This window comes from Cygnus olor, chromosome 16, assembly GCF_009769625.2.
Source record: "Cygnus olor isolate bCygOlo1 chromosome 16, bCygOlo1.pri.v2, whole genome shotgun sequence".
In the NCBI taxonomy this organism is placed as follows: Eukaryota; Metazoa; Chordata; class Aves; order Anseriformes; family Anatidae; genus Cygnus; species Cygnus olor.
In genome coordinates, this window is record NC_049184.1 from 834,092 (window position 1) to 855,850 (window position 21,759).

Genomic DNA, 21,759 nt, shown 5'->3' on the forward strand with positions numbered 1-21,759 from the left:
AAAATGGGAGAAAGGTGTAGCTAAATCACTGAACTCCTGTCACAGGGCAGCACAGACACCAAATGTTTACGTGGGCTCACGCAGCACGGACACATTCACAGAATACAACACCAGTGAGTACTGCTGACAATGGAGAGGTCCTGCAGTGCAGGACATGCCAGAGCTGGGTGCTGGGGACTAGCAGTGATGTAGGAAGTACCACCCTGCCTTGCACCCTGTCCAGCTTCTGCAGAGTCACTCTGGGTGCCAGTCTATGGTCCTGCCAGCCTTCCACTTGCTGGAATGCAACGAAGTGGGAGAACGTTGCAATATGCCACCACCTGGCACCTGAGGCTACTAACAGGAGGCTAAAGTAGTGGTGTGCGAGCCATGAGGGTTGGAAAGTCTAAGTGTGCAGGCTGTGACAGCAGCCATCCGCCACCCCTCATCCACGATGAGTCCTGAGTGCACAAAAATGCTCAGCAGTACCCACTCTGCTGGAGGGCAATCCCTAGCCCAGCAGATGCTGGATTTGACCCTGAAGAGAGATCCCCAGCTTCTTTTCATGCTGTCACCAGCTGCTACCTACAAACTACAATGGAGGCTGATCCCTGGGCCGGGCTGGCAGCTGGGGCCACAAGGCTCCTTTGTGGCTGGGAGCAGAGTTCCCAGGCTCAGGAAGGACCCACACACCTGTGTCACGCTGGCAGCTGGCTGCACAGCCAGCCTTGCTGAGATCCACCTTGGTAAACCCAGGGGGGCAGGGAATTCAGCAGGCCTAAGTCAGCGTTGAAAAGGACCCTCCGCCTGGGTCTGCTGCTCTGTTACCTTTTCTGCATTTCTTTGTTCACTGAGTCCATCTCTGAGGCTCTCCTGAACATCTCGTCCTGCAGCCAGTATCCATGGTTACCAGGCACCAGCATCTCGGCGCGGGGAGGCAGCTCTTTGCGGTTGCAGCGCTGGTAGACAGTGACGAGCCGCCGCAGTCTGGCTGTGAGGGCAGATGAGACAGGCCAGCAGGATCTGTCTGAGTCGGAGCCATCCTGGGCTTCAAACATCAGCAAGGACATTAGTATTTAATGCACACTGCAAAGCCACAAGTTCACGCGTGCTGCCGCCCGGCTCTGAGAGCTCCCTCCTGTCTTCTCCCAGGGAGCATGAGTGATCATGGTTGGGAAAGGGGGGCTGCGGTGACCATCCCTGGGCTTTGTACCCTTAAAGCTGCTGGCTCACACGCTCACCATGTCCAAGCTTCCTTCAGAGAGGGCCCAGAGGCAGATAGAGACTGGGGTAGAAACAATGGCTCCGAGCCAAGCAAAGCAGAGGAGAGGTCTGCAGCCCGCAGGACTCCCTCTGCCTCCCGCCCGCTCAGCAGAGCGGCTGGCCAGCCCACGGCATCCGCCAGCACTGCCCACTGCACTGCCAGCACAGACCCTGCACAAGCAACTGCAGGCAACTGCATAGCCAGGACAGGCTAACAGCTTCCAGCACCCATGGCTGGCTTTGGTACCACTCTTTTTCGGGACCCTGGCTGCCCTGCCATGGGGCCCATCCCTGGGTCTTGCATGACTAAGGCTCTCAGAGCACATCTGCGCTCCCACCCCCAAAACGCTCTTGCCATAGTTGTGCCGGGCTATGGCAAAGCAAAGCCAGACACTCCTCCTACAGGCTGGATGCCAAACGGGCTTCAAATGAACCTGCTCTTCCCTTCATCTGCTTGTCTGCCTGGTAAGAGTGCAGGGTGACCACTGTCACTCAGGTTAAGCTCTCATCCACTACCACAGGCCAGCACATCCCTAACCCCTTCCCGACCTCAGCAGCGCCTGTGCCAGTGCTCTGGCTCAGGCTTTCCCGTGCCAGTCCCCAGGCAGCAACGTGCCACGCTGTGGGAGATACAGCCTCACCTGCCGATGGCTCATCCCGCTTCTCTCCAGCTTCGCCCACACCAGCAGCCACGATGTCCTGCAGAAAGAAGCCATCAGCAGGGACCTCTCCAGACCTACACTGAAGCCCCTGCTGCACCCCCCCCCCCCCAGCTCCGTGGTCCTGGAATGGTCTGGCGCTGCAGGATTGGCAGGGCCACATGTCCTGTGCCCTCACACACATCCCTCTGCACACGGGATCAGAGCAGTGTGGACAGGGGAGGTGACAGTTCAGGTGAACAGTGTTTTGAGCCCATGGGTGAGGTCCACCACAATGACATGGGCTGTAGTGGCACTGACAGCCTCCAAACAAACCCCACACCCCCATGTGTTGCCTGGTCCACTGCTCATCCTCTCCACCGGGGCCATTTCTCTCAGGATCCTTGTGGCTCCTTTGTCAAGGCCCTGAGTGGCTCCCGAAGCCAAGTGCGAGAGCCAGGATCACTGGCTAACCCCAGCCCCTGATCCCTCTCTGCTCCCTGTGAGGCAGATGCTGTCCAGGTCAGCAGGAAGCAGCTGTGCTCCAGCAGGCAGAAATGCCATGGGACAGAGCCTGTGCTTGGCACAGCAACGCCTGCCCAGAGCAGGGACACAGGCAGCACTGGTTCACCTGCACCCCATGGCAGAGGTGAGGCAGGACAGCAGGCAGGGCAGCAGCAGGTGTGCATCGATCACTGTGAATCCCACTCACCTCCTGCTTTGGCAGCCCCTCCATTTTTTCTCCACTGCTCTCTTCCTTTTCCATGCTGCCCCTGGGTAAGACAGTGGATTAGTCCCTGGTAGTGGCAGTGCCGCCTCCCTGGCAGTGCCTGCTGTCTGCAGGAGTGGGGTACCAGCAGGGCCAACCCTCTGACTCGTACCAGGGAGCCAGCTCCCACCTGCCTTCCCTGCTGCCTGCTGTGCTCACATCCACATCTGCGTCCTTCTCCCCTCATTGCCCTCTGTAAGCACAGCTCATCCCTCAGCACCGCCCCACTTCTAACGTGGCCCCCAGGAGTGAGCTGGACAACCCGCAGGGGCTCAGTTCCATCACCTGCCCACCTTTCAGCAGTATCCTGAGCCCCGTCACTGACGCCCTGCTCTGCAGAGAGCAGCTTCTCATCTGGCATGCCCACCTTCTCCAGGAAACACAGCGCTGGGTCTGCCCGCATGGCGTTGTACCTCTCGTAACCTGCCAGTGGCCACAGCCATCAAGGAGGAGAAAGACAGCGTAAGACCAGGCCTGAGCCTGGTTCAGGCGAACCTCCAACCGTCCATCTGGCTCTCACACTCTTTATTTGTGCTGCCGTGAGAGCAATTGTCACCCACAGAAATGCAGAACCCTTTCCCAAAGGCTGCTAATTGCTCTGCAGCCCCTGGGCAGTTGGGAAAGAGAAAGATCAGTCTTTTGTCCCACCATGCAGCCCTGCCTTGGAGGCAGCGCAATGCCCACAGAGCTGTGCACAGCACCCGTAGCAGGTAGGAGCTGGGGTTAAACAACCCCATGGCTCCTGGAAGCTGCAGGAGGACTTCATGACAGGCCTGGGGGAGCCAGTGGAGGCTCTAGGCCTTCCACCTTGCCCCCACGTGGCAAGTGCACACAGCTTCTGTGAAACCAGAGCAGTGCCCACCACGAGACCAGGCACACCACTCTCGGCATCGTGGTGTGCCTGCTTCATCACCCAAACAAGCTGGCAGCGCTGCAGCTGCTGGTGACTGGAGACCTGCCTTGGCCCTGGGTGGCTGCAGCGCACAGCTGCAGCTCTGCCCCTTCACACGGACATGGGAGCACACAAGCCACATCCACTCCGGATCCTGGAGGCCTGGCCAGCTGCTCGGGTCCCTGTCACACACTGGTACCCACCAGACCAGCAGGGTACATACCGTGCTTGAAGACACCAATGAGCAGAGATTTATCAGCTTCAGCGTTCCACCAGTCCACTGGGATCTCCACATAGTCGATGTCCGGCAGCAGCACATCCAGCTCTCTGTGGCAGACAAGGCATGAGTGCTCCTCTCCCAGCCTCACCAGGCACTGGAGCACACTGGGCGCTGCACACCCAGGGGCGGAGGGAGACAGGAACATCTGCTCCTTGGCTTGGGGGCAGTTACGAATGCAACGCTGGCCTGACAAGTATGTCCCCCTGGGGTCAGATTGCTGGTGTCTGCTCCACTGCACCCACTGCCTTCCTCACCCTTTCTCTGGAGATGGGGAGAGTGCACAGCCCCTCTGCCCTCCCACCTGAGCAATACCAGGGGAACGGAGCTTCTGTCTGCTGGGAGAAACCACTTCAGGACAACCAGACCCAAAGGAATTGCACATCTGGCAGGGTGGGTTGCAATGCCACCTCCAGGCAAACTTATGCTGATGGAGCTGTGCAGGTACAAACCACCCTGGGGAAGGCAGCTGCCCCTGCTCTAGGAAGTTAAGCTGAGTGTATCACAGTCCTCTCTGAAACACCAAGAGCTGAGACTTTGCAGGAAGGTCAGGAGGCTGGGAGGCTCAGCGGCACTAACAGAGCTCCTACAAAGAGGGGCTGGGAAGGGACTGCAGGCCCCAGCAATGGGACGCACTCCGCTCTGAGACCTGGCCCTGGGAAGTGGGCACAGTCTCTGCAGGCCCCCACTTTAAGATTGAAGACCAATTCATCAGGCAGCGCTTGGAGACACTTTCCTGCAGGCTGCAGGGTGTCCCTGAGTGTCCTCACCATGCCCATTCCGGTGCTGTGACCTCAGCACTGCTCAAACAACAGCTGCCACCAAAGGATGAAGCTTTGCCTGAGCAAGACCTGGGGATGTGGCTGCAGCGCCTGGCTCTCCCGGAACCGTGTTGAGCCCCGAGAAGACCGGGCTGGATGGCTGTGACACTGCTCGAGCGCCACCACCATTCCCATAAGAAGCAATGCTGGGGTTCACTGTAAGTTCCTACCTGGCAGGGGTGCCCTCGAAGGCTTTGTCAGCAGCCTCCCCCAGCACCTCGGCCTTCAGGTAGTAGAGCATCCGCACCCGCAGCAGAACCCTGCCCCGGACACATAGAGGAACACACACTAGCATGCAGGTGCTCAAAGCCAGCCCAGGGCCTGACTCGAAGGCCCTCGCTAGAGCATCTGCAGGGGCACACTGTGAGGGTCAGTGAAGGCAGGGAAACCTGCCCCCTGACCCTGTGTTTTCCCACATGGGACGACACACTTTCTCAAAGCCATCTGTCCCCTTGCAGGGTAGGAGCTGGCCACACCCTGCCACGCCACAATCCCTGGCCCTGCGCTTTGCTGGGCCCTGTGGCCATAGGTTTGCTGCCCAGAACACTGCTCCCGTCTTGTCACCTGGAGGAGCACCCTGTGAGCAGCCCAGCACGATCATCTGCATGGGCTGAGCCCTTCATGGCTCTCTCCCACCCCCTCCATGCTAAAGGACCTCAGCCCGTGGCCCCCAAAAGCTGCTGCGGGCTCCTGCACTCACTTGTTGCAGTGCTGTTTGAGGTGCTTCTTGTAGCTGTCATCATGCAGGACCACCTCAGGGTTGCATGTAGCAAGCCAGTCTGCATTCTTTATCTCAGGAAGCAGCATCTGGTTCTTCGTTTTCTTCCCCTTCCTGCCTCTGGGCACCGGTGCTGACAAGCCTGTAACAGCAAGTGGCAGCAAGTGAGCATCAGGGGCACCGCAGGCCAGGCCAGGAACCTCTGGCATGGCACTGTCCAGGCACAGCAGCACAACTGGGAGCTGGAGGAGGCCTTGCGAGGCTCCCAGCTGCAGCTCGGCGAGCCAGGGTTAGGGAGATGAGTAGAAAGGCGCATGCCCAGGTATCCAAACTGCTGCTACCGACCAGCAGAGCCCACGCCACGCTGCACCCGCTCAGCAGCCCGGGAAGCCTGGCAGCTGTGGGAAAGGGCTGCACCAGCGGGGACTGGCCCGTCTTTGCCCGGGTGGCTGGAGCAGGCTGCCAGTGGCGAACTCCAAGCAAGGTCCTAGAAAAGGCAGGAGCCCAGGTCTGCTGGGATGTGGGGCTCGACACTCCCAGCACCTTTCCCTGTCTCTGTCTGCCCACCCAGCACCCCACTCTGCTGCTGCACGTGGGTGCCTGTGGCAGCCACAGGGCCTGGGGGGGGGCTGCAGTGCCATCCCCAGTGACCCCACGAAGCTCAGGGAGCCACCAGCAGCCCCTGGGCCCCAGCCTGTGTCTCAAGTGAACTATACGTAATTAACACCATGCCACAGCTCGGAGCCCTCTGCACCTCACACCTCTTCTTCTAGCCCCAGAAGTGGACTGAGGTTCCACAGGATGCTGAAACTCCTCCAAACACAGTTGAGTCCCACAGCAACCTCACTCCTGCCTCCATGCCACAGTTTCTCCTCTACCCACAGCAGTGCCTGGGACCCAGGAGACACTTGAAAGCCCTCAGTCCAGCTCATCTGCCCTTCTGCGTCTCATCCTAGCACAGAGTTGGGAGCATCATCACATTCTTTGACATTTTATGCCAGAGACTAGGGAGGGGCTTGGCCTGACAGCTGAAAAGCTGTTTCAAAAAGGTAAAAGGGAATGACTGGAAAGAAGGACTGGGCTGGGTAGAATCATGGGAAGACTCATTCCTCTGTCACTGCAACAGCTGTGATGAAACAGTCAGCCAGCACTGGATCAGGAGAGAAAAGATTTTACAAAACAGGCTGTTATCTTTTTGATAACACTACAGGGCTAGCTAATAAAGCCAACGAGCAGCACTCTGACATCCTGTTTAACATGACATGCCATTTTTGTTTAAAACGTGCATCACATGAGATAGACATGACACCTCTTAGATGGTTCAAAGCTGACAGATCTCAGGGGATTTATAATGCCTTTCAGCTCAGCCAAGTGTAGGTGAAGGATCTGTCAGTGAAGTGTCTGGGGTAAACCTGGAGTGGGAGACTCTGTCTCCAAGAAAAACGTGGGGATCACCACACAAACTGTATTGCTATGAGTGCTAAGTGCAATGTTGATCCCAAGCGGTAACAAGATCCCTTGATGTATAAAATTATCAGAGAGAAGCATGGAAGAGACCTTGGTCTCTGGGCACAGCTCCTAGAGCCTTACCTAGACAACACAGCCTGCTCCGACGTTCACTCTCCAGGGACGACGCAGTAATTTCGGACATGAGTTCAAACAAGAGGCTCCAACATGATCAAAGAACAGAAAATATCCTGATGATCTGATACTTGGGGGTTGTTTCCTATTCCATACATCATGTGGAGGGCTATGTGGGAACCAGATCACTGTGGGGGGTATTTGCACTGGGCAAACACACCGAATGGCAAAGCAACGTAGTTCCATCTGGCTGACAAAGATAAAGCAATATCCAGTGGCTGGAGCTGAAAATTAAACACATTTTCAACCTTGAAATAAAATTTGAGTTCACAGCAGAACAGGGAAATGATGCCTGATGGGGTCACTATTGCTCGAAGTATTCCAAGAGAGATGAGCCGCACCCTGGGCAGCCACTTCTAAGGCAGCATCTTGCAAATGTCCTGTCCTGTCCTGCATACGCATATGAAGGGGAAAGAAGAGCTGCAGCACTTCTGCCCCATCCATCTGTGGGGTGGATCACAGCAGAGCTCTGAGGGGGGGGGCTGGCTGCAGGCTCTGCTCATCCTCTTGTAGTCCCACTGATAAAGGATTGACAAGGCACAGTCCGCAGGAGGAACTAGCAGGGGCTGGAGGCATTCTGTTGCTTTCTGCACATCTGGGGCACCTGGAGCACATCTTGCCTGGTCAGCTCTCTGCAAGCAAGAGACCTCAGGCTCCTCAGAGAGCCACAGCAGCACTTGATGTATGTTTGCTCTGCACTGGAGGCTCTGCTCTCCTCCATCTCCTGTGGTTAGGCTAGATGGTTTTGTTGTTCCCCTGGCCAAGAAAACTGAGATTCCACAGCTGGGAAAAGCCATTCTGAGGAACTGATGGAGAAGCTCCAGGTTGCTTTCCTCTGCTAAATATCCAAATGCATCAATTATAGTTCTACTCTTTCAGTAGAGCATTACTGACCCTTCACTGAAACCGCAGCTTGTTCATTACTTGGCATTACCTAAACCAAGCCCATTCGTATCAGCCAGTTCATTTCTTACTCTTGCTCTGCTCTCCACAAGGCTCTCAAGTTCAGACCCAGTGCTGCTATGGGCAGGGCTGCATGGCAAGAGCACAGGCAGCACTGCTGAAGTGGCTCACGCTGCAAGAAGTGATTGGAGAAAGCCACTGAAAGCCACATGCTCAGACCTCACACTGTAAAGACAGACATCTCCAGACAGAAGGAAACGGTTATGTCGGGTCATAGAATGGTTTGGGTTGGAAGGGACGTTAAAGATCATCTAATTCCAACCCCCCTGCCATGGGCAGGGATACCTTCCATCAGACCAGCTTGCTCCAAGCCCCATCCAGCCTGGCCTTGAACACCTCCAGGGATGGGGCATCCACAGCTCCTCTGGGCAACCTGTGCCAGTGCCTCACCACCCTCTGAGTAAAGAATTTTTTCATAACGTCTAATCTAGATCTACCCTTTCTTAGTTTAAAACAATTACTCTTTCTCCTATCACTACACCCCCTGACAGAGTCCCTCTCTAGCTTTCCTGTAGCCCCCCTTAGGTTGCTGGAAAATCGCTATAAGCTCTCTAGAGCCTTCAGGCTGAAAAGTTCAACCTCCAGGCTGAACAACCCCAACTCCCTCAGCCTGTCTTCACAGGAGCGGTGCTCCAGCCCACTGACCATCTTCATGGCCCTCCTCTGGAGTCACACTAGTACACATCTATGTCCTTCTTGTGCTGGGGTCCCCAGGGCTGACCACAGTGTTCCAGGTAGGGTCTCACAAGAGTGGAGTAGAAGGGGACAATCGCCTCCCTCACCCCGCTGGTCACGCTTCCTTTGATGAAGCACAGGATGCAGTTGGCTTTCTGGGCTGCAGGCGCACATTGCCAGCTCATGTTGAGCTTCTCTTGAGGGTCTTGAGACTGCACCATGGTGTTTGATCACCAAGTAATGCTCGGCATGCCCTTGGGGCTCAGCAACAGCACTTCTCCAGAGGTGCTCCACCCACACACCACCATCTTCAAACAGGTCGAAGAGCCCGAGGCTTCAGCATGGCTCACTGTCCTTACTACTCACCTTGTGCCATACATCACCAAGTGCCCAGCAAAGCAGCACACAGCCGTGGGGCTTGACCACCCTGCGGGAGTGCCAGGGACTCCCCCAACAGCTCGCCCAGCCCAACTCACCTCTCCTGAAAGTCACGCAACGCAGGCACTGTGCTACTCAGTCGGTGGAGTCCTCTGACACAGAACGGGCAGTGACCATGTGTCCCAGGCTGCAACCCACCAGCTGGTCCGAGGAGCCAGCACAGGCTCTGTCTTCGTACCATTAAAGACAAAGACCACTGTGGCTGAATGATGCCATCTACGTCTATATGCTGTGCTGCAAGAAATGCCTACAGAGAGCATATGCTGCAATGCAGGCATGGGGGTGAGTCTGCAATGCCCCATTCCCCAGGCAGATAAGAGGGGCAGCAGGAGAGCAGGGCAAGAGCTGTGTGTGGACCCTATCAGAAGCTGAGGTCAAACTAGGAGCCTCAGCCCAACAGAATCCAGATGTAATTAAAATCTGAACATCTGGTATGATACGTGGGGTATTTAGACATCACACACGCTGGAAAATACATGTACTAGTCCTCTGAACAGAGAAGGCACAGGCAAACATGAGATAAAGGGTCCGACTAGACAGATGGAGTGGGAGAAGGCAGCATCGCCTTGCAATGCAATTCTGCATTGCAGAGGTCTCAGGACAAACCAGCAGCACTGCACCTCCACCGACGGGGACAGGCACTGCAGACCAGTGTGTCAGGGACAAGAACCACAAGCTGGTGACTGGAGATGAGACAGCTGCACAGACTACATCGCCAGCTTTCGCTGCCATAGTCAGGGCACTGGGCAGCCACAGGCAGCGCCAGGCAGTCTCAACATCAGCTTTAGCACTGGACTGACCAGCAAGCAGGTAGGTCCCTGTGTGATGATCCACTCTGCATCCTGTGATGCCCTGAGGAACAGCCAGGCAATTCTGCACTCAGAGTGGAGTAAAAACCCTCATAACTATCCCATCCAACGTGTTCACGTGGTCACCTACACCCCACGAGCTCACTGCACAATGTCCCCCAGCACGGAAAAGCCCTGAGAGTATTCATAAGCCAGTGAGAACTTTGTAGCCCCCTCTCCGAAAGCAGGGTTGCATCTCTGCTCCCACTACAAGGCTCTGTTTGGCACCAGCCAGAGCCAAACAGGCACTGGGAGCCATGAAATGTCCTCCCCCACTCAGCCAGCCCCTGATGCTGTCTGAGGTCTGTGGAGAGGCCAATTCCATGGCAGCCACTTTCTCTGTGCAGAGAGCACAAGTGCTTCCTGGCTGTTTCAAACAGCTTTGCTTTCAATCCTGCAGCCTTGGTCCTGCACACAGGCACACTGGTGGCGAGTACTGGTGCAATGGCAGAGAGAACACGCAATACCTGAGTGATTCTGCAGAGCCTGGTTCTGGCCGTCCTTCGTTGGCGTGATGAGATCCCAGATAAAACTCTTTATCTTCTCATCCCCTTTGTAGTGTTTGACGCAATAGACCAGCAAGGCCCGACAAATCATCTCCATGTCCTTCTCATTCAGGTGCCACTTGAACCGCCCATGGGTCAGGATATCTTTCCAACGTCCCCAGCTGAAAGAGCAGTAACAGAGATACAATAAACACTCCTGTGCAGCTAGAGACCTCGTTGGCACCTCTCTCCACAAGCTCACACAGTGGCACAGCTCCCAAGGATTGGGGGTGTTATGCCCCCAGATTATAGGAGCAGAGATGGGGAAGAGGTTTGCACAGGACTGAACAGGCCAGAGGTAGGAGCAGATGCTGGATGCCCTGACTGCCAGCTCGTGCTTTGCCCCCTAACTCTCCTTCCAGTCCAAAAGTTTGCTTAGAGCCTAACAATGCAGGTCCCACTAGGGAGGTCATTGCTTGAAGAAGGGAACACTGCTTCAGGCATTCATTGCTCCGGATGGACGGAAAGTGACTGTGGCAGCTGGAGGCCCATCTGTGAAGTGGGCTGTGGTTGTTGTCTCAAGGAGGGGGTGAGACTCACCCGAATATGAGCAGATTCTTCTCCACGCGGAAGCACTCAGCCCGCAGGTACCGCCGTGTCTTCTCATTGAAGCGCCGCGAGCGTGTGGGTCGCTCATCCGAGTCACTGTCCAGCTCAGAGAACTCCATCAGCTCGTCCTCCTCGAAGGAGTTGTAGTGTTTGGTTTGCTTCCGCACCCGGGGCCTGTCAATGACCAAGCTCTCCTACAGGGGCATAGAGGAGAACACATCCAGGTGTGGGTGGAAACACCTGCCCTTTATCATGGCACAGTAAGTCCACCATGCTGCTCCCTGGCTCTGTTCACAATTCCCAGTACTGGCTCACCAGCCCTGGGGCTGGTCACCACCTTGCCACTAGGATATCTGCTTCAAATTCACTCCACGTGGCTTTGTCTACACACACGAGGTAACAAAATTCATCCTGAACAATCACAGGCTGAAAATCAGGCTGTCAGGGTTCAAACTACTGATGTTCAGCACCTGATTCAGCTCTGAATTACACTCCTGGCTCTCCCAGAAATGCCTGGGACAAGCTGTGCTGACGGTGGTGTAATTTCTATTGATGGGGAGGTAGGTGGGAGGAAAGAGAAGAGGAAAGGCAGCTACCAAGAAGGTGCAGGAGGGAGCAATATGAAATTAAATGGTATGTACATACTTCTTCTTCTTCCCATCACCCTGCCAAATGTATCTATGTCATCAGCAGCCCAACTCTGGGCAGGAGGAGAGGGCTGGGACCCCGTCTGTTCTGCCTCCAGACATGCACTGGGTCACCAGCATCCCCTCAGCTCTCAGGCACAGCAGGCAGGGCTGAGAACAAGGACGCTGCCCATGGGAGATGCCCCCCCGAGGTGCATGGGGAAGGTTTGGCAGCTTTGCTACCAGATCAGGGGAAGCCAAGCACCAGCTCCCTGGAGCTCCAGCTGCCACATTCCCCATGGTTGCTGTGTGAAGGAGCCTGTTTGCCAGGGGGGGCAACAGGCAAGACTGCTGGAGCATCCATTCACGGTCTGCATCCCCTTGCCCAGCCATGGTGATGGGCCTGCTGGATCCCCCTGGCTTTATTCCTTGCTCCCATCACTAGCCTGAAGGCAGGACAGCAGAGCTGCAAATGCAGATGGAGAACGGAGCAGCACAATCCAAGCCTCTCCTTGCTTGCTCCACCGGGCCAGGAGAATCCCTGGGAGGCTCCCCTTACTCCTATTCACGTTTGGATTTTACAGTGGTTTGTTTCTAGCAAGCAAACTCAGATACTGAGCCTGACCCACACAGCCTCTGAACAACCCCCCAGACTTGGGTGAATGTGGGGCATTGTGTATCAGCTGTGGGGCACACAGGCCCCGAGCTGGATCTTACCTTTTCATTCTTGGCATCTGTATCGAGCTCTGCTATTTTGGCCCACTTTTGCCAGAAGTTTGGGTCATCTAAGGAAATGTCAGTTCTGTTTCCTGACGCTACAAAGCTGGCCTGGGAGTGAGAGAAGATGAGTGAACAGGATACAACCCACCATCCAGATATGCTTTCCCCCCACAGAGATCCACAACACATCCGCCTGCAGCAAACAGTCTGGCTGCCACGCAGAATCACAGAATGGTTAAGGTTGGAAGAAACCTCTGGCGGTCATCTGGTCCAATCCCCTTGCGCAAGCAGGGATACGTACAGCAGGTTGTTACACCCTGCACTGACGCATGCCAGTGGGCTCTGTTAGAAAAGAAAGCTGAGCCCCAGTCTTCTGCATTTCTGCCTGGCCCACTGGAAAAAGAGCCTGGGGTTGTGCCACTTGTAAGTGGAGGAGAGCCAGGTGGCATCCCCGTGGACACCAGCCACAAGCGTGGCACAGAGCTGGCTCCTTGGGCTCCCTCCAGTGGGCAGGCTGCAGGAGGCTGCTTATGTGGGGCTGTCAGAACCCCAGGACACACAGATCCCCGCAGCATGGCAGCAAACAGCTGCTGGCATTATGGAGGCCAGCAGCCAAGTCCTGCCACTTCCCCAGGGGTCTCCCTGCAGAGCCAACTCCTACTGCAGAAGAATGAGGCTGGCCACAGAGGCTGTGGCCAGGCTGTGCTGAAGGTACCACACTACCTTCCCACACTGCTGGCAGCCTTGGTTTCCACCTGCATTTCTGTCTAGCAAAGCATCACACCAAGGCACCACCAGTGTCCAGAAAGACAGGGAAGGTAACAGACTCCAGGTCAAATAAGCTCAGGCCATGAGCACAAGATTAGCCCTGTGAGTTTTCCCAGACATGGAGCTCACCCAGGCTTTGAATTCATCCATCCTCTCCTGGGCCTTACTGCCCACAACAGCCCTGGGGAAAGGCTCCAGCTCTGATCATGGCCTGCTGCCTCGGCAAGAAGCCCTGAGCCCAACAAAAGACCAAGGCCTTCACCTGGGATTGGAGCCTGCACCTTGCCAGCACAGTGCCCTGGCTAGGACACGCAGCAGCTCCGCACCTCTCAGCACAGAGCATCTGCCCACACTGCTGGCCCAGGGAGAGAGCACACCCTGGCACTGACTGGCACTTGGAGTGCTCTGCTCCCTGCTCTGCTTTCTCGCCAGCCTGACTCAAAGGATACGTGAATCCAGGCAAAGAAAAAGCTAGCAAGCTGAGCCCTCCTGGACAGCCACACACAGAATCATACAATAGTTTGGATTGGAAGGGACCTTAAAGATCACCCAGTTCCACCTCTGCCATGGGCAGGGACAACTTCCACTGGACCAGGCTGCCCAAAGCCCCATCCAGCCTGGCCTTGAACACCTCCAGGGATGGGGCATCCACATCTTCTCTGGGCAATCTGTTTCAGTACCTCACCACCCTCTGAGTGAAGAATTTCCTCCTAATGTCTAATTTAAACCTACCCTCTTTAAGTTCAAAGCCATTATCCTATCACATTATCAACCTACCCCTATCCTATCACTACACTCTCTGACAAAGAGTCCCTTCCCACCTTTCCCATAACCCCTTTAGGTCCCGGAAGGCCTCTTATAAGGTCTCCCCGGAGCCTTCTCTTCTCCAGGTTGAACAACCCCAGCTCCCTCAGTCTGTCTCCATAGGAGAGGTGCTCCAGCCCTCTCATCATCCTCCCAGCCCTCCTCTGGACTCGCTCCAACAGGCCCATGTCCTCCTTATGTGGGGGTCCCAGAGCTGAATACAGGGCTCCAGGTGGGGTCTCACAAGAGCCAAGTGGAGGGTGAGAATCACCTCTCTCACCCTGCTGGTTACGCTTTTTTTGATTCAACCCAGCATACAGTTGACTTTCTCAGCTGTACGCACACATTGCTGGTTCATGTTAAGAGCTGGCACAGCTCTCAACGTGCCCAGGCTGGCAGTCCCCTCTTCCCTGCTCTGCTGACATCCTGAGACAGGATGTCCCGTTGCCTCCATGTCCCAGCAAGGTCTCACTCCTGGGCACAGAGCGGTAGGCAGGAGAGTCTGGCCTCCAGGCAGACACAGCTCCAGTCAAATGCAGGAACAGCTCAGCCCAACAGTACTGCACTGCCCCTGCCCAGAGTGTTCCCCGCCGCCACGGGAGGGAGTCCCCTTCCCTCCCAAAGAGCACGGCACACCTTGGCAAAGGTGGAGCCCTTCCCCTCAGACTGGATTGTGATGGTCTGCGTCCTGCGCTGGAGGATCTGGTCGATGTCCTCCTCGCAGAACTTGGATCCTTCATCCTCCTCATCCATGAGAGCACCATAGGCACCCTTCCGCAGCAGGTCCTCCACCTCCATCTTTGAGAGCTGCTGAACCTGTCCAAAACACAAATGCATCACCAACCGCGCCAGCTGCTCTGGGCACTGGCATGGTGGGAGAAGGCTCTTCTCTGCCCCAGGAGGGAGGGTAGAGATGCCCCAAGCTAGCCCACACCTCCTGCTGCCACGGCAGAGGTCACTTCAAAACGCTGCTCAAGGGACTCAAGAAATTCAGCCCTTGTCACCCAGACACAGCACCGCGCATGTCTGCAAGCCCCATGGCAGCACAGGGACAGCCTGCCAGGCTGAAGAGCAGCAGTGTGAGCGTGTGGGACTGGGCTCTCACTCCCCGGGAGCCTGCCCAGGTCTCTGCTCCAACGTGACAGTCACTTGGTTTTCTTCCAGTAGTTACCCAGCCTCTTCCTCTCTCCATTCTGCTTTTCTGCTCTGCTCAGTACTGCACAATGCTCTCAAAACAGCCCTGCACGACTGCAATGGACTGGGTGGCCTGCTAATATAGCCAGCAAGCTCTTCTCATGAGGGACAGCAGAGATGCGACACAGGCTTTGCCCTCTTCAGCTCTTGGTAGAAGAGCAAGAGACAGGCAGATGTTGGCCAGCGTCACCAGGCAATGGACCAGCATCCTTGTGACAGTACCAATTGCTGCAGAAAGCTGTGTGGTCTGAGCCCAGGTGGGGTCCTTCCCACCTTGAATGCGAGGCTTTTATCCCCACCTGGGGACACAGCCCTGCACGCCTGCCCCTGTCACAGAGGCAGCAGAGGGACAGGATGCAGGGGAAGGAGAAGCGCTCTGCCACATAGCCTCCTGCCCAGCCCCACTCTGACAGCCAACCTACCCCATTGGTGCTGCCCTTGCGGTTGATGTCCTGCAGCACAGCCTTATCCAGGCCCAGTTTCAGGCTGGCCTTGTCAAACATCTCCCGCTCATAGGAGTTCCTGGTGATGAGGCGATAGACCTTCACTGCTTTGCTCTGCCCGATCCGGTGGCAGCGAGCTTGAGCCTGGGAGAGTGGAGGGTACAGCTTCAAACACAGTGAGCCCAGCACAATGGGGGTGGTGCGGCTTGTGGTACCCCTACCAGCAACCGCTAGTCACCCACCAGAGCCAGGTCAGCTCCCACATCCCAGGGCACCCTCCCTGAGCACTTGTGGCTGAGCTGGCACGGCTCTGGCTGCAGAGTAAGAACCAGACCCATGCACTCCTAGGCAAGGACGCAGGGCTCAGGCTGTAGCCTTTGCTCTCTTCAACCCCTCTATCAGGAGGAATGGGCCAAGCGTTGCCCACTTGTGCTTTTAGAGCCACAGCGTGACCTCCCCCATGGCGCGTGCCTTCTGCTCACACTCCTGTCAGCTCTCCTAGTGTTGCACCCCCCCGTGCCAGAGCGGCCAGGTGCTGCTGCGCCCCTCTCTCCGGCTGGCAGGGGTGACAGGAGCCATGCTGAGGGATCTGCATGCAGTCTGTCCCAGCCTGGCCCATTACCTGCAGGTCGTTCTGTGGGTTCCAGTCTGAATCAAAGATGATGCAGGTGTCAGCAGCGGTCAGGTTGATGCCCAGCCCACCTGCCCGCGTGCACAGGAGAAAGACAAAGCGATCTGAGTCGGGCTTGCAGAAGCGGTCAATGGCAGCTTGGCGCAGGTTTCCTCGCACCCGCCCATCAATTCGCTCGTAGGTGTACCTGGTCCAAGAGGGTAAGATGTGAGAGCAGGGTCACAGCAGGGCCTGAACTAGCTGCAGCTACAAACCCCTTCTTGCTCCTTCCCCCAGGCTGTGTGCGGGCATGCAGACAGCCAGAACTAGGACCAAAGGAAGGGCCTGTCTCCATTTGGTCACTCCTAGGACTAGCATAGTAGACCAGGAGCCCTGCAAAATGGCCAGGTCAGAACTGCCCAGGTTTGGAGTCTCTGCACCCACCAACAGTAACTCGTAACTCGGATCCTTTGCTACATGGATGGGTACAGAATAGCCAAATCCCCATCCTGGGCTGTTTCCACTCTGTTTCCACGGTTTCTACAGTGCAGGATGGACACGACATGGAGGAAATGTGGTGAATGCTCAAGCCTGTACTAACCGCCTCTGAATGAGATAGTCTTCCAGGATGTCAAGGCAGCGCACCATCTGGGAGAAGATGAGCACCTTGTGCCCCCCAGCAATCAGCTTAGGAAGGAGTTTATCGATGAGCACCAGTTTCCCGGCCGCCTGGATCATTGCCTGCAGCTGGAAGTCTGGTGCCTCCGGGCTGTGTGTTTTACGAAAGTCTTCCAGGATCTTCTCCTCCGCCCCTGCCAGGTGAGAAGGGATGTGAGCTCTTGGTGAGGCTGGCAGTGCAGCTGCCCCCAGCCTCCTGTCCACGGCAACAGCATGCAAGAAACAGAATCCATGCAGTTGATCGGATCTAGGGAGGCTGGCTAGAAACCTCCAGAAGCCCCTCTGCTCCTGTGACTCTACTCCTTCAGGGCTGGCACCAGCTCTTGACAGAACAAGCCATGTTGGGATGCAATAGAGGATTCCACTCTAAAATGCCCCAGAAAACAGCTGTACATGGAGAGCCTGGGCAAGACCCTGAGGCTGGCAGCACCCACCAGCAGACAGCACTTGAGGAGAGCTGGGCTGCCCATGAGGGCAACAAGGCAGATCGCTGCAGGTAGAGGGCCAGAGCTGGGTGAGCCCTGCAGGCAGTGACCAGTGAATGGTGCGGTGAGACATAACCCCCCCACCTCCTGTGCACAGCCCTCACCATTGATGAGATATGGGTGATTGCAGCACTTCCGCAGCTCCATCATGGTGTTGATGAGGTTGGGCATATTGTGCTGGTTGGCACCCTTGGACAGGAAGGAGAAGTTCTTCTCCAGAATCGCCCGGTAGTATTTCTTCTGGATGTTGGTCAGCTCCACCTCAATGATGGTTTCCTGCTTGGGTGCCAGATTCTTCTCCACATCATCCTTCAGCCGTCTCAACATCATGGGCTTCAGGATGGACTGCAGCTTCTTCACCTGCCAGAGCAAGCGCAGAGATTCACTCCCTGCATGGCAAGCACAGGGTGACAACAGCAGAGGGGCCTGCAACACTAGAGCCTCTCTAGGCTGGAAACCCTCTACAAATGGCCCTGAAGAAACTGCACTGCTGACAACCAGGGCAACTTTAGGATCTAGCTCCCCTGGAGCAGGCATGTGAGTGGCTGGCCCTGGGCCATGAACTCGCACATTGTGGGTAGCCTTGGGTACATGTGTCTGCTGCAGGAGGAGGAAAACTGGGAGCTTTGCTAGCAGCTGAGATGATGGGTGCTCCATGCCTGCTCCCCTAGGATGATGAAGCCAGACACTTAAACAGCAATGAGGCAACCCAGGGGACCGTGCTGCTCCCCACTACCCATGCTCAAGGGGAACTTTGGAGGATGGTTCCCCAGGGTAACCTGACAGGGTGACAGATCCATGGACTTACTGACCTCCTCACTCACCCTCTGGTCTCAGGAACAGACCAGACGGGAAAGCTGGGTGTGCTGAGCTGCTCAGGCGTGCAAGGAGCAGTGTGGAGCTAGGCAGGGAGAAGACCCTGGCCTTGGCACAGGCTGGTCTCCTCTCTCCAAAGCAGCACTGGCCCATGGGCTCTGTCAGAACTTTGCTTCTCCTGGCTGAGCCCAGGGCCGGCATGCAGCACTGCACCTTGCAAGGGGCAGACCTTTAAGCAATGAGAGGTCTCGTTCACTTCCACAAAGTATACCCGAGTGCGTGCCTGGCGTGGTGACCAAGAGTGCCGGTGACCTGTAGGAACAGTCACCAGCCTCACTCTTCTAGGTACCTGCTCCTCTGTCTTCAGGTCCCCAAACTCCTCCAGGAAGGCCGTCTCTGAGGGAAACTGTTGTGGCTCCAGGAAATTCAGGAGGCTGAAGAGCTCCTCCACTGAGTTCTGTAGGGGGGTGCCTGTCAGCAGCACCTTGTGCTCCTGGGTATACACAGAAAACAGGTTGAGGGCTCAGGCCCACTGGCTAGGTCCAAGGGGCCCTGAGATCACAAAGCTCCTTTTTCTTCCAGACCCAGAAACGCACTGTGTGATCTGTAGACACAGGCACTCCCAGAAAGGCTCTCTTGGCCATGGTGCCAGCCCTTATGCAGCTGCTGCCATATGACACTGCCATGTGGCTCTCAGCACACCCCCCAGGATGTATCCCAGTCTAGTTGTGCAGCAAGAATGGGCAACACTGAGAACCCCACGCTGCCCCCAGGGCTCAGCCCTGCTCTAGCATGAGACCCTCGGCAGGGTTGTGTTGGCACATGGACAGTGATGCTGACAAAGCCCAAGCCCCTGTACACCTGTGGGCAAGATTTCCCCAGTGCTTTGGCAGATCAGAGCACTGTTGTTCTGGGCGCTGCCTCCCAGGGCTCACCAGCAGCTCTGTCCCAGCAGTGCCAGAGCCTGGGGCACCCACTCACTGTTCAGGCTATAAACCTCCTGCCAAACCTAACACGGGTAACATCCTCAAGCTTCACAAGCTATGAAAGAAGGGCAACTGTATGGCTGAGAGGCTCCCATGGGACTTGTGCAAAGGAACATGAGGGTTATGAAGGGGAGACAGCAGCAATTCCCCTTAGGCCCAGGCTACTCACAACCCAGCAGGGGCCTGCACAAGATGCAAGATCACCAGAACATCAGACTGATAATTTCTGGGGACTTGGTCCAGCTACAGGTGAGTGTGACCAACGCTGGGTAGGGCTAGGTGATACAATATGCCTGATGGCCCTCAGTCCAGCAAACAGCCACACTGCTTTCTCCAGGGCTGTGAAGGATCTGGACATCCAAATCCACATCCCGGATCAGCTCATTGATCCCTTTTTCACTACACACAGTCCTGCACCCCCAGCCCTGCCACAGACTGGTCCCATGCCTGGAGAGTGTTAAGAAACCAGCTTGAATATGGCAGCCCTGCTCACCACAGGGTACAAGGCACATGGCAGCGAAATGATGCTGTGCATGGCTGCCCAGCCATTGCCTCTGTTTGCTGAAGCAGCCCAAGCTGTGCTGCAATGGCCAAGTAGTGTTCTGCTAAGGAGTGCGTACAGATGGGAAGGACATAGGAGGAATTGTCTAGCTGTGGGTTAATATTCATTACACGTCAGCAGAAAAGAGTTTGTGATGGCTGCAGATCACCAGTGCCCCATCCATCAAAGGGCCCTCCATCAAACTGGCACTCCTCCGGTGACCTGATGGGTCTTGGCCAGTCTCCCCTCTGAGACAGGGAGCTCTCAGCTCTGGCCCTGTGCTAAGCAGCTGGCAGTGACACCTGATTGCTTGGCATGGCCACCTCTGGCCCACCCTGCTCTTGCATGAACCTGGGCAGGACGTGCTCACCAGGGCCATGAGTTTCAGCCCCTCCAGCAGCTTGCAGTTCCTGTTCTTCAGGCGATGGGCCTCGTCAATGACCACACAGCGCCACTGGATCTTCTTCAGCTCTGGGCAGTCAGCAAGGATCATCTCAAAGGTGGTGATAACCACCTGGAACTTGAAGATCCCAGGGAGAGGGTTGCCCTAGGGAGACATAAAATGTATGCAGTGCTTGACTCCTGCAGGCAGCAGGGCACTGTCAAGCATCCTGGCAGTCCACACAGGCTGGCCACCATGTCAGTGTTAGAATCTGGATCCTGGCTGTGATTCTCCCTGATTCATCTCCCTCACTCAGTGAGCAGGTTCCTGCAAGCCTTCATGCTGGCTGCATGTCTCCAAACCAGATAATACTTCAGGGCAGAAAAATAGGCCTGGGCAAGAGCTGTGGCTGGGACTTAGCTGCATTTTCCCCCTTTTGCAAGAATGGGGCCTGTTCTTCACTCATACACTGTGCACTCAGCCCACACCAGCAAAGGGGTCTTAAAATATCATCTTGCTCTCTCTGGATAAACCACAAGCTCCACATGCAGCAAAGTGCTTCCCAAGTAAAGGAAGCCAGAGCTGGAGGACATATTCTGGGAGTGCTGTGTGCATCAGTCACCTGTGTGTCCCTGTACACCATCTCATACTGCTGGATCATCTGCCGGCTGATCTGGCTGCCGTGGTACACAATGGCATTCATCTCCGTCCAGGTGCGGAACTCCCTCTCCCAGTTGGTGATAGTGGAGAGGGGTGCGATGATGAGGAACGGGCCATGGATGCCCATCAGGAAGATTTCTGAGAGGAAGGTGATTGACTGGATTGTCTTCCCCAGCCCCATCTCATCAGCCAGGATGCAGTTCTTCCTGCAGAGATGGGCAAGAGCAGGTTAGTGCAGCTCTCAGGGGCAGGAACCACCCTGTCACTAACTCCTCGATGTGATGTCAGGCATGTCACCTCCCCTCACACCTCTCTGACTCCATGGTGTGGAGGGTTGGAGACATCAGGACAGTGCTCCAAGTGGCCCAAACTGGTCTGGGTAAGCCAGACCACCCAACCTCTTGCAGATGATGGCCTTGAAGTTAGTGTGAAAGATGATGCCCTTCAGGTGCACACTAGCCTGTGAACAATGCATCTGATTGCCTGCTGCAGATGAGGACATCACAGAATCACAGAATCATTTAGGTTGGAAGAGACCTCCAAGATCACCTAGTCCAACCTCTGACCTAACACTAACAAGTCAACCACTAAACCATATCACTAAGCTCTACATCTAAATGTCTCTTAAAGACCTCCAGGGATGGTGACTCAACCACTTCCCTGGGCAGCCCATTCCAATGCCTAACAACCCTTTCGGTAAAGAAGTTCTTCCTAATATCCAACCTAAACCTCCCCTGGTGCAACTTTAGCCCATTCCCCCTCATCCTGTCACCAGGCACGTGGGAGAACAGACCAACCCCCACCTCGCTACAGCCTCCTTTAAGGTACCTGTGGAGAGCGATAAGGTTGCCCCTGAGCCTCCTCTTCTCCAGGCTGAACAATCCCAGCTCCCTCAGCTGCTCCTCGTAAGACTTGTTCTCCAGGCCCCTCACCAGCTTCATCACCCTTCTCTGGACTCTCTCAAGCACCTCCACGTTCTTCTTGCAGCGAGGAGCCCAAAACTGAACACAGTACTCGAGGTGCGGCCTCA

At 55.9% G+C, this 21,759-nt stretch overlaps 1 protein-coding gene across 1 annotated transcript in view; it reads right to left on the minus strand.

The window, feature by feature from the left end:
- Nucleotides 1–21,759, minus strand: part of CHD6 (chromodomain helicase DNA binding protein 6) — an 89,721-nt gene that overhangs the window by 17,487 nt on the left and 50,475 nt on the right. The window contains 18 exon segments of the mRNA XM_040575340.1: nucleotides 808–1,027; nucleotides 1,884–1,941; nucleotides 2,593–2,653; nucleotides 2,943–3,072; nucleotides 3,765–3,868; nucleotides 4,810–4,899; nucleotides 5,340–5,499; nucleotides 10,390–10,589; nucleotides 11,008–11,210; nucleotides 12,360–12,470; nucleotides 14,571–14,750; nucleotides 15,551–15,715; nucleotides 16,194–16,389; nucleotides 16,783–16,993; nucleotides 17,449–17,704; nucleotides 18,510–18,653; nucleotides 20,058–20,234; nucleotides 20,692–20,935. Of these exon segments, the coding sequence (XP_040431274.1) occupies nucleotides 808–1,027; nucleotides 1,884–1,941; nucleotides 2,593–2,653; nucleotides 2,943–3,072; nucleotides 3,765–3,868; nucleotides 4,810–4,899; nucleotides 5,340–5,499; nucleotides 10,390–10,589; nucleotides 11,008–11,210; nucleotides 12,360–12,470; nucleotides 14,571–14,750; nucleotides 15,551–15,715; nucleotides 16,194–16,389; nucleotides 16,783–16,993; nucleotides 17,449–17,704; nucleotides 18,510–18,653; nucleotides 20,058–20,234; nucleotides 20,692–20,935 (2,910 nt within the window).